The sequence below is a fragment of the Pituophis catenifer genome, unplaced genomic scaffold (genome assembly GCF_029215685.1).
Source record: "Pituophis catenifer annectens isolate HBS135680 unplaced genomic scaffold, rPitCat1.0.hap2 SCAF_1, whole genome shotgun sequence".
Lineage (NCBI taxonomy): Eukaryota > Metazoa > Chordata > Lepidosauria > Squamata > Colubridae > Pituophis > Pituophis catenifer.
The window spans coordinates 64,845,111-64,858,102 of NW_027256881.1; the positions used below are offsets into that span (position 1 = coordinate 64,845,111).

Here is a 12,992-nt window from a genome sequence, read left to right on the forward strand (position 1 = left end):
AGGTATAAATGAACTCCAAGGTCAACTTCAGACCAACAATCAAGTAAGCAATACCCCAATAAAAAACTGCCAAAGAGCCATTAGTAAACAGCCCAAACAAAGAATCCCTAAGACTGTTTCCACCACACATACGGCAAGACACCAGAATATAAACTGGCAGAAAATTGTACTCCTTACTAGCACTACTTAGGGTAATGAAAGGTCTGAAAGAAAACAAGCAAGCTCAGAGAGTTATAAAGAAAAATGCTATATGTATTATTTAATAACAACCTTCACACAATGCAATTGCTGGCGATAGTCCTATGTAGAGAGAATAAAATTCAGGATTTTAATCTTTCTCTAGTTGAGTAAAACCATGGGCCAATACTTATATTGAAGTATTTTTTAAAATAATAATAATAATAATAATAATAATAATAATAATAATTATTATTATTATTATTATTATTATTATTATTATTATTATTATATTTTATTTGCCACCTGTCTCACCATGGAGCTATTCTGGGAGGCTTCCAATAGTAAGGCTTCCAATTTTTGTGGAAGAAAATTGAAAAGGCGTATAAACAGAAGTATAATAATAGAACAATAAAGTAAACAATGACAAAGGAACACAACGAGAATACATACATCCGTATGGTTATTATTAAAAAGATGGATGAATGCAGAGAGCAAGGGGGGAGGTGGAGTCTGCCATCAATCTAGCAGCCCCTTCCCCATGTTGGAAGAAAAATCCATCTGGTTCAGTTCCAAGCCAGGAGAGAGGCACTGGAAATAAAATGGAGGCTGATTGAAAAGAAGGATTCCATTTATTGATGAGCAGAATCACCAACAACATGTGGTTCCGGGGCAGCTGACCAACTGATTGAATGAGTGGATGGATCTTTATAGGTTTCTGTGATACTGCTGGGGGTTGTGCAATGTCTGAAATGCCCCTTGGATTTGTGCAATGCAGTGAATTCTGTGTCTTTTGTGGGTTAATCCTATTATGTCCTAAAGTCATGTCCTGTTCTTAGAATCTGGGTGGAGAAGGATGTAAATTGTAATCCTATCGCTGGAGATCAAGGTGTTGTGTTTGTGAATAAGCACATTAAGAAAGACTGGGTCTGCTTTCTGCCTCTAAGAACAAGTTTCTCCATTTCTCCTTTGTGGAAATATAATAATCTGCCTTTTAATATCCCAAAATATTTCATTCTCTGAGGTGGGATAGGTTCCCACACCCATTTAATCCCTAGACCAAACCGGTAGAGCCAGGTCTTCAGACTCTTATGGAAGGATAGGAGGGAGGGGACAGATTTTACAATAAAGGGTATGATGTTCCAAAGCAAGGTGCTGCAGCAGAGAAGGCTCTTCTGAATTCATATAGTCAGAGTTCTTTGACAGACAAGATCCAAAGTAGGCCCTCTCTGCCAGCACAAATAGGATTAGCTTCTCCAGTGGTGGGATTCAGCCAGTTCTCACCACTTCGGGAGAACCGGTTGTTAACTTTCTGAGCAGTTTGGCAAACTGGTTGTTGGAAGAAATCATTAGGGCAGAGAACCGGTTGTTAAATTACTTGAATCCCATCACTGGGCTTCTCCTAGCAGGATGAGGCAGTTCATCAGGTAAGCTAAAGGTCATAGCCAACACCTTCAACTGCTCTCAGAAGCAGACCGGTAGCAAGTGAAGGTAGCGGAGAAGAGATGTAATATGGACCATCTTCGGGGCCCCAAAGTCTGTTCTCGCTGCTGCACTTTGCACCAACTGGAGCTTCTGAATGGATTTCAAAGGTAGTCCCATGTAGTAGAGCATATTGTAGTAGCCCAAGCAAAAGATGACCAGGGCTTGAATAACTGAATACAGAATACAGAATAACATAGTTGGAAGGGACCTTGGAGGCCTTCTAGTCCAACCCCCTGCTCAGGCAGAAAACCTATACCATTTCAGACAAATGGGCGGGAGGAGAACCGGTTCGGTGATGTCATATCGTCACCACTACCACTCCGCCGAACCAGACCGAACCGGGAGGAACCCACCACTGGTGCTACTGAAAATAGAATACTTGGCAACATGTAAGATTATTTGAGATCTTGAATGTGTTATAAATCTGAGGTTTAACATTAATTTTTATGTGATTTTCTGTTTCTTTTCCTTTCTTTCCTGTATCCCTCAGGACATTCATTTATTCATTCTTCCAAAGAGGCAGACCTTTCCCACTGAAGATAGTGTTTTTTGGTGCACTGTTCTGCATCTATAATGGCTTCCTTCAAGGTTACTACATGATTTATTGTGCTGAATATCCAGATGATTGGTGTAAAGACATACGATTTTTGTCAGGTATTGTCTGTGATGTGTGATGTGTCATATGTCTGCTATTCAGTTCATCCAAACTCTGCCAACATTGGGAGGGATGGAGGGCATAGTACCTGTGAAAATCTTAAGGCAGAAAAACAAAACAAGAGAATTAAAATAATAACAACATAACTTGTTTTCCTGCCACAATTTTATACTAATTGAACAAAGGTACAAAATAGATTCTGTACTCATGATAATAATTGTCAGAGAGGATTCTGATCACATTTCAGGCTAATATAGAAAGGGCTTTATCCCTTGAATGGAAGAAAGAAATGATATTTAATAGGAATTAGAACTTTTAAAATCTATGCTTGTGGGTCCAATTGCAGTTGGATAGCATTTTTCTGCATTTGATACTACAATTCACTACTCAGAATAATTTGCCCAAATATGTACCATATTAGGAAGATGTGTTTACAGGTATTAGGGAGGGGAAAAAGCTTTTTAATACACATTTTTATGTGGAAAGTTTTGCAAAGTTATGCAGCAAGCATACAAAATGAACATCTGCCAAACTCACTTTTTATATTCAATTTTTAACTGCATTTATTTAATTATTATAAATATTTGGTACATTTGTAATGAAAAATTTATAGAATACTATACATACTATCTGTGACTTTTATACGTAATTTTGCTTTAAATTGTAAGCCGCTTTAGAAAAACACCCTATCAAATGTTGAGAATAATCGTCCTGATGATCCTGTATAGCAGAGGTGAGGAACCATGGCCCTTTTATGACTTGTGAACTTCAACTCCCAGAATTCCTGAGCCAGCCATGCTGGGAGTTGAAGTCCACAAGTCATAAAAGGGCCATCACCTCCCGTCTGGACTATTGTAACGCTCTCTACATGGGGCTCCCCTTGAAGAGCACCCGGAGGCTCCAACTGGTCCAGAATGCGGTCGCGTGGGTAATTACGGGAGCGACTCGATGCTCCCATGTAACACTGCTCCTGTGCGAGCTGCACTGGCTCCCGGTGGTCTTCCGGGTGCGATTCAAGATGTTGGTTGCCACCTTTAAAGCGCTCCATGGCTTGGGACCTGGCTATTTACGAGACCACCTTCTGCCACCGATAGCCTCCCATCGACCGGTAAGCTCCCACAGAGAGGGGCTCCTCCGGGTGCCGTTGGCTAGGCAATGTCGGCTGACGACCCCCAGGCGGAGAGCATTCTCTGTGGGGGCCCCTACCCTCTGGAATGAGCTGCCCCCGGAGATACGTAGGATTCACGACCTTCGTACCTTTTGTCGCGCTCTAAAAACATTATTATTCCAACAAGCAGAGCTGGCCTAAATAATAGTAACATTTTACTATTTTAATGGGTTGTTTTATTAGAGTTTTTTGGCCAATTTATTTAATTGTTTTAAATTGCTTTTAATTTTTATATTGTCATGGTTTTATTTTTGGCTGTAAACCGCCCTGAGTCCTTCAGGAGAAGGGCGGTATAGAAATTCAATAAAATAAATAAAAAATAAAATCTCCTGCTGTATAAGAATCTCCTTGGTTCCTCCCAACTAGGAGAGATCAAGTCAGCCAGCCAGCCAATAGAGGACTGAGAAATAAGCATATTTTACCACTTTTATTGCCACAAGGCAAGCCTGAAGAAAGACTCTTACATGATCCTGGTTGGAATTACTCTTGAGGTATCTCTTCTGAATACTTTTCACAAAAAATAGGGAGTATATTTTCTCAGTGGCAAAGAATAAAACCAGTGCAATATTTGTCTGAATAAAGTCTGAAAATCAAATATTTGTACTATCCAACTCATAAATATTTTTTTCTTTAGGTCTTTTGCTGTTTTTGTCTGGCATGGGAATCAATATCCACAGTGATTTTCTTCTACGTCAGTTAAGAAAGCCTGGAGAGTTCACTTACAAAATTCCACAAGGTATAATAATTTTCCTTCCACACTTCATGAAATATAGGATAACTCTGAAAACCTTCCTTGTATCACAAGAGCCTATCCTTAGGGTATGATAAAGAAGACACTAGCTGGAAATGTGAAATCATTTAATTGGCCTTTTGTTCATTAACATACTTAATGAGATTCTCTGAGAAAGTCTTGATCAGATACCAGAATGAAGAACTGGAAGAGATCACACTTACTTTGGCCTATCAGCCCTGTTTCCTGCTGGTCACCATTTATTTAGGCTCTTTGGTGTGCTTAAAATGCAATGGAAATAGTTTTCTTACATCACAAGTATCAAACCCACGGCGTCACATTGCCATCACATGACGTTTCACGATGTTTTTCCCATTTGTGGAGCTGGGGTGGGCGTGGCCTGTGCATAATATAGCCGGCCCGCAGGCCACCAGTTTGACACCCTTGTATTAAACAATGTGTGTTGTCCAACTTTTTACATGAGCACTTAGTTTTGATATAATTCTTCAAGGGAACCATAAACAAATAATAATAATGCTAATAATTAGCTGCTGTTTCTCAAGAGTATTTAAATGAATCTCTTCTGTGCAGGAGGATTGTTTGCATACGTCTCAGGAGCAAATTTCTTTGGGGAAATCCTGGAATGGTTCGGGTATGCTATAGCATCCTGGTCTCTACCAGCTTTAGCCTTTGCATTTTTTACACTCTCCTGCGTTGGACCACGTGCTTATCATCATCATAGGTATTTTTACTGTATAAATTATACAATATGGTATCTGACAACATTCTAGTTAATAATATTGCTCAGAAGCAGGAAATAATATATCAAGCTGGAATCGCTCTATGAGTGAGATGGGCAGTGTCTAAATTTATATAAATTTATTTATATATAAATAAATAAGTAACCTAAAGTAAATTAAAGGGCCACTTGATCAGAACTGTGAAAGCTTCAGAATAAGTGCTTCAGACTATTCATGAGTGTGATGCTTCTTTGCTCTTTATTAAAGCAATCCAGTTTTGTTTTTCAGGCTTCTGCTCATCTGAAAAATGGGTACCTTAAACTAAAGCAATTCTTAAAACAGTTGCATCCCTTTTCATTTTGCTACCATTTTGCTTTCATTTTGCTTGTGCTCTTTTTTCTTTTCCAGACATACATTGTGATGGTGTGTATGTTTGTTCTGGGAAACAGATTATACACATTCTCTGCCACACTGCCGTTCTATTTTTATTGTATTGCAAACTGCTTTGATGCCACTTTTCACTAAAATTCCCTTCTCCCTCACAAAACTAACATTGCGTTATTAGCAAGCAATGTGCAGTTATGCTTCAATCTATCTTGCTCAAATATTTGTCTCCCAGAATTGTCAAAATAGATAAAACAGTAAAAGATAAGTAAGAAGATGCCCATTTATTTGAAATATTAATATTCTGCCTCTGATCCAAATTGACTCTAGTGTGCTAAAATAATCTCCTGTCAGCCCTTAAAATGACATGTGCAGCTGCGGATTATAGTTCTGTTTGGATGAGCACTGTGGCCCTGGGGAAATTTGTCTGTTCTCCTCCCTTTTAGGAACTCTAAGTGTGAGCTGCCTATAGCACAAGGCACATGAGAACATGTGTGTTTCTGTATATTTTATTCTAAAAGTCAGACAGCAGGTCTATGGAAATGTGTGTGTTTCTGGATAGGAATTTTGTAGCTACCTGCCTTATTATCAAACCACATAAGATAATCAATGGATTTATCTAATTGTGACCGTCTACAAGTGGATTAGAAACTGCTGAAGCATAGATTTTTCCATCTATCCTCGTTTTCTTTGTTTCCACACAGATCTGCTTCACTTATGTAATTTATTGGACCTAGCACACAGCATGTCTATTGTCTATTTTACTTTGGCCCTGAAACTTCAAATGCTGAATCGGATATGCTACTAGTCATATAAATATACACAATGCTTTCTGTAAGAGCCACACTGAATAGACAACTTAGAAAATTAGAATAAGAACTTTCTTTTCACATTATCCTTCAAGCTGAGGCTTTTGTAAACTTTCACAAGGAACATAACTTTTTGTTCTATTTTATATAACTTTTTATTCTGTTAAGTTTCATTTAGCCAAGCATAAAAACTGTGTAGAAAATACCTTGAAATACAGGTAGCCCTTAATTTACAACCATTTATTTAATGACCGTTCAAAGTTATAACAGCCCTGAAAAAGGTTTCTTATGACCAGTTCCCACAATTATAACTGTTGCAGCATCCTCATAATCATGTGATCAGACTTTGTATGCTTGGCAACTGGCATGTATTTATGATGGTTGCAGCAGCAGCCCAGGATCCTGGGATTGTCATTCACAACCCTTACTAGAGAGTTCTGACACGCAAAATCAATGGTTGTAAAATGGGCCATGACTCAGTTAACCACTGCCTTGCTTAGCAATAGAAATTTTGAGTTTCATTATGTTCGTACTTTGAGGACTACCTGTGGCAACTCTTCCACTGTTTTATTCTTGAACTTTTCTCATGGTGGATAAATAATGCTGAATATAGATTTCTGACAGATGACGATCAACATTTACCAGCTAGTCGCTATTCAAAGTTAACAGGAGTTCTCTACAAATAATATCAGTTGAAGTCCGACTCTGCTGGAAGACACCAAATGTTTAAATCTTGTCTTCCAGAAGTATTGAGTCTTTCTCAAGTGGCTTACAAATGAAAGGAAACATATATAAAAGTCACATGTAGTTTTTGTAGTATTCTATAAATTTTTCATTACAAATTACCAAATATTTATAACAATTAAATAAGTGCAGTAAAATATTGAATTTTGTTAGAAAGAAGGACATAAAATTAACTTTTCATTTATCATTTAAATGTTAATATTCTTTGAAACTTTGGGTCCATTTATGACCCATCTTTGAAGAGCCATATACCAGAAGAGATTTGAGAAATGAGATTCTACCTTCTTAAAGCAGGATTATAGTTTATGGTACATATCTTCATGTTTGTGTATGTTTTCTTACAGATATTATCAGAAGACATTCACAGCCTATCCAAAATCAAGAAAAGCCTTGATTCCTTTTATATTTTGAAGAACAGTTATCAGAATGGATGGGTGTTATGTGTTCTTTATTGTTTACATAAATGTTTTATTATTGTTAAGTATAATATATTAAAGTCCCTTGAATAATTAATTTCATTTTGTATAATAGAATCCTTTTGGCTCTTAAGAGCATGAAGAATATTCATCAACTAATGTTCCCCTGTCTGCATTTCACAGGTTGGCAACTAGTGCTGCTTGTCTGGGAAATTGGACTGTTATCACTATCTACTTTTCACAGAAAGTAGTGAAAATTAAGAAAAATTCAGTTAAGGGGGAAAAAGGGCTTGTTAGCTGTAAGCTTATTGCTCTATTTTGGTGTTCTTTCTCATAAAGACAAAGAAAACATTCCATAAAAAGTGATACTCAGTTTCATATTTTGGTATTTCTTCAAATGAGTTATGGTTGTATATAATTATCATCAAAAATGTAATTTAATAGGTAATAGTGTTTTTTATAAGTGTGATCCTTGAGCTGAATATGACATCAAATAAAAATCAGACCTTTTGTGTGAAACAGAAAAATGTGCTTGTGATTTGTGGTTTTGATGATTAGGAAAAAAATGGATAAAAGAAAAAAGGGATGGTTGTAATAATAGAATAAAAATTAATATTGTACATGTATTTATATTTCCTGCAAAGAAAATTGGAAGCTTCTTCTGTTTTTTATTCTTTCTTTATTTCTGCACTTTTGCTTTGCTTTCTTTCTTTCTTTCTCTTTTTCTTTCTTTCTGCACTTTTTTCTCTTTGTTTTTCTCTTTCTTTTTTCTTTCTTCTGCTCTTTATTAGTTTTATGTGCTTTGTAAAACTTTAAAAATTATTTTTAAAAAACACTACACAAAGCATCCTATCACTTTAAAAAAATTCTATTTACTTTTACCTGTCAAATCAAGAAATAGGAATCCATCTCCCATCTTCTTATCCAGATAGGTATTTTGTGTTAAAAGCCTAATATTTGGTGACAGAATGGATCCATAGCACAGAAATGGTTCTTCATTGCACTTTCTTGTTTTCTTTTACTTTTTAAATTAGCCCTGGATTTTCTGAGTAGTTTCCACACATCCAGTTTTGACTTAGCTGTTTCAGAGTCCAGACAAGAAAGATCAACTGTTGCCACTTGGCCAAGTAGTCTCAAACTGCCAACAAGGGGGAAAAAAATGAGCTGTTCAGTACCCCTAACAGCAAAATTTTTATGCTTCTCAAGAGACACCTAAATTTCTGGGTATATACAGTACTGCATACAACAGCTCTGGCTCCATAGATCAGTTGACTAAAAGGTAAGGAATAGCAGAGATGACAAAACCCAGCATCTTCTCTGTGTCCAAAACAGCTGATCCATGTCCTTAGATTCTGTAGTGTGTTTGCATGATTCTCCTGTTAGCTTGCTTCCAAATGAACTGAATACTATTATGCGGGTGCTAACCAATAAGGTTGGACAGTACAGTTTATTCTTTAAATAATAAATTCCAGCTGTTTTCTTGTAACCTTTAGTTTTATGTAATCTTTTGCAAGCAATTACTCTTGTATGTTTCTATGTAGGCATATTTAAAAGAGACAAAGGCATTTTTCCTGCAACATTGCATCATCTTTGAAACAACTTGGCTTTTCATTATTACCTTTAGACTATTGTCCTTCTGTCCTGCTTCGCATCATGTAGGGAGAAGGTTGTGAATCAAAGGGTGAGCCCAAGATCCCACATAATTCTGGTTCTACAGCAGTGTTTTTCAAACTTGACAACTTTATGGTATGAAGATTTCAACTCCCAGAATTTCTAACTTCTTCTGCAAGAAACTAGTGAACAAATATACTTCTTTATGTAGCTGGATACTTGATTTCGTATTGATAGCTCCAGTTTGTGCAAATTGAAAGAAAAGTTGAGTATGGGTTCCCCACAGGGCTGTGTCTTGAGTCCATTACTGTTCACCTTGATGACACCTTGATGAATCATATTGTGAAGTATGTGGATGACCTGACAGCAGTGGGGCTTATCCGGGATGACAATGAAGATTCTTATAGGGAGGAGGTGAAGGCTTTGGTGGGCTCGTACAATAAAAATAACCTGGTTTTGAATGTTAATAAAACAGAGGAGATCATTGTTGATTTTAGAAAGAGCCGGCATAGTTATACCCACTTTGTATCAAAACTGCAGCTGTTGAGGTGGTCAACAGTATTACGTTGCAGTTTTACAGTATAACAGGCCACTTTTTACAGAAGCACTGCATCACTGTTTGGTTTGGTGGTAGTAGTGCCTCAGATAGAAAGTCCATACAGAGAGTGGTAAGGACAGCTAAGATGATTATAGGAAGCTCACTTTCCATTATTCAGGATACTGCTTATAAGCGCTATGTGTATGTATACATCCAAACTAGACTGTGATGTTTCTCTGTGTCGTGTGTGTGTGTGTGTGTGGGTATATGTATATTGGTTATGTTTTGAGAGCTGAATGCAACAAAATTTCATTTTAATATATGCTGATTAGTGTACATTTCAAGGGACAATAAATATTCTATTCTATTCTATTCTATTCTAAATATAATGTCGCTTGCTGATAGACCTAAGAAGTTTTGCAAAAACAGGAGACGTCAAAGAGATAACATATCCCTCCCTTTTGACATTGTCTCCATCCACCACCTGTATCAGTCTTGTCCATCATGCAGTTCTCATAGATTTCTCCTTTCACTAAGGAATGCAATTGGCTATATTGTATGGTGTGGTATGGTATGGTATGGTATGGTATGGTATGGTATGGTATGGTTTGTTTTTTATTTAAATAAAGTGATTTCTTTATTTAATAAACTGGCTGACTTAATTATTCATTCATTCATTCATTCATTCACTCATTCATTCATTCATTCAACTGGATAATCCATTCCACCTTTGCAAAACAAAGTCCCAGAAAAAGAATACCCACATCACTGAAACCTTAGTAGGGGAATGTTAACTTTTTTTAATTGCTTCTCTAAGATCTCAGTTTCTAACACACTTTTTTTCCTGAACATAAACTTCTGCAATGTAAGATTTTAAAAGATTGGAGCAGGGGTGGTGGGGGAATGTTCTGCTTTTGGATTTCAGCTGATTGATTCTCTTCATTGTTGATCTCTATGCTTGAGAGAAGTCTGTTTTGACAGATCTCAAAAATGTGCTCTCAGAAATATGTGATAAAATTCCATGCGTGTATACAGTATATAGATAGATAGATAGCTGTCATATTATTTCTTTCCACTCTGTCATCCATGTAAAGGTAGACTGAACTATGAAACAGATAATGTGTAGGCCGAAAGTTACTTTTATTAGAAAAACTATATTATTTTCATATGAATAGAGGATGCTGTCCAAGTCATTTTTGTAAATCTCATTCTTGGCATGATTTTGATCCTTATTTATCTGATTATTATCTTGGTAGTGGAGCTTCCCTGTGTCCTTCAAGTCCATCCTCTTTATCCTCTCCACAATGTGAAAGATGTTCAGAAATAATTCCACATTCCACATTCAGGAATTAGAAATAAGCAAATCAATTATGGACATGAGATAAGAAAAAATCCCACTAGACTTGTTACTAAATAATGGTCTTCAAAAGTCCAGTAAAACTGTTTTTTTTTTTTAAAGCAGGGGGTAGAGCAGCCAGTTCTGTTGAATAGGAGAAAAGATGTATTGATGATTCTGCTTCCCATCAGCGTGCTAAAGGTTTTCTGCTGATATGGGTTTTTTTACACAGCAGTGCTTTCTACTATTTTTATTACTTTGAAAGGAAGCAATTTTGGCAGTGAATTGCTATTTTCATGCAGCATTTATTGATTGGGATATTAGGGAGCTGGGTAAAATTGACCAGTTTCCTCTTATATCTCAAATGACAGAAAGACTGGTATACAGGTAGTCCTCACTTATCAACTCTTTGTTCAGTGACTGGTTGAAGTTAGAACAATGCTGGGGGGAGGGGGAAATTAAAAAATAACTTCACAGCCCATTTTCAATCTTTGCAGCATCCCTCAATGACATGATCACCATTACAGTCAGTAAGTGTATTCCCTCCCCTCTGCCCAGAGCAAAGAAATTAGAGAGGGATTTCAAGAGAGTAAGCAGTTTGCTTTTCTACACATCGAAAGCAATCACGATTGCGCCAGCAACAGGAAAGGGTCAGGCAAAGGAGAGATAACATACCTGTTGCAATATTTTCAGGATCAGACTCAATAAATTTAGCAAGAGTTAAAGGTTTAAATATATCTCCTTTTATTTACATTAGGCATTCTATATTCACTGAATATTCACAGATAGAAGCTAGGAAGTGGGTGCATACAGCTCCTTATATATACAATGGGTGGAGCTAGATATGGGAGTGGTGAATTATGAATACATTAAGAAGTGAAGAATAAGTTAACCCCTGATACCCCGTTCATATACTATTTACATATTAGAGAATAAGGCATTTACATCTGACAATACCGATGCAAGAATGGGAAAATATGCACTGAAAGTAATGAAATTTACACTATCATCTTGAAGAATGTTTTTTTAAATAAAATGATGTACCATTAGCACACTTCAAATTTATGTTGTAAATGTGAACAAGAAGGGACATTTTATCATGTTTGGTGGGTCTGTAAAAAGGCTAGAAAATTCTGGATTCAAATACATACACTAACTCAGAGGATTTTAATGATTAATATACAATGGGGACCAAAAGTTTTTCTTTGGGGATTGATGGATTTTGATGATAATGAGACATCCATAAGGTCAGTACACTGGTAGAGTGTGTGTGTGTGTGTGTACACGTGGACACACATGCAAACAGAAGCCAAAGGTGTGAAACTAGTCTTGCCTCTTTCAAGCCAGAAAGTATAGTCATGGTCATGTTATTTCCTACTTGGTGAGAAATGTAGGAGTGGATCAACCACAATGAAGTGTAAAGCTTTGTAGGAAGAAAAATCCGATCTGGTTCCAAGCCAGGAAAAAAAGGCTGGAAATAAAATGGAGGCTGGCTGGTTGGAAAGAAGGTTTCTGTTTATTTGGATGCCAGAAACTTTAATGATAGCAGCATGTTTCTGGGATGGCTGACAAAATGGCTGAGTAAGTGGATGGATCTTTATAGGGTTCTGGGGTTTTGTGATTGAGATGCTCCAGGGGGTTGTGCAATGTAGTGAGCCTTGTGTCTTACTATTTCAATGGTGGTGGGTTAATCCTATTATATCCTAAATTTGGGTGGGGGAATATAAATTCTCAATCCCATCAGTTCCAGCCTTAGGTATGAACTATAGCTGAAGGCGTTTTATTTATGAATAGACTGGCCTAGTCTTTCTGAATGGATACAAAATTTGCATTCCTAAAGGTCAGGCTCTTCAAACCTCTTAGTTTGAGACTGTTTTCCTATGGCAGGAAGACTGGGGCTGCTTTCTGTTTTTATTAAGATTTTTTCTCCATTTCTCCTTTGGAGGAAATAATATTCTGCCTCTTTTAATATTCTTCAAAATATTTCATTCTCAGGTGGGGGGGGATTTCCACAGCTTCAATGTGCTGCATGATCTACTAAGTCTGTAGAGTTCCCTCCAGCATACTCGACACTCCTCCTTCACCCCATTGAGCTGAGCTATTTTTCGACACAGGTCTGCCAGACTTTCAGAAGACCAATAGACCCATGTTCAGCAATAGCTCAAATGATGTGTCTCCATGCTGTCCCATCACTTGCCT

General features: G+C 37.0%; 1 protein-coding gene across 1 annotated transcript in view; it reads left to right on the plus strand.

Annotated features, from left to right (window-relative positions):
- SRD5A2 (steroid 5 alpha-reductase 2) overlaps window positions 1-7,814 on the plus strand; it is a 28,083-nt gene extending 20,269 nt beyond the window's left edge. The window contains exons 2-5 of the mRNA XM_070950418.1: window positions 2,153-2,316; window positions 4,120-4,221; window positions 4,807-4,957; window positions 7,237-7,814. Coding sequence (XP_070806519.1) covers window positions 2,153-2,316; window positions 4,120-4,221; window positions 4,807-4,957; window positions 7,237-7,303 — 484 coding nt within the window. The 3' untranslated portion in view covers window positions 7,304-7,814. The remainder of the gene's footprint in view (window positions 1-2,152; window positions 2,317-4,119; window positions 4,222-4,806; window positions 4,958-7,236) is intronic.
- The last annotated feature ends 5,178 nt before the right edge of the window (window positions 7,815-12,992 follow it).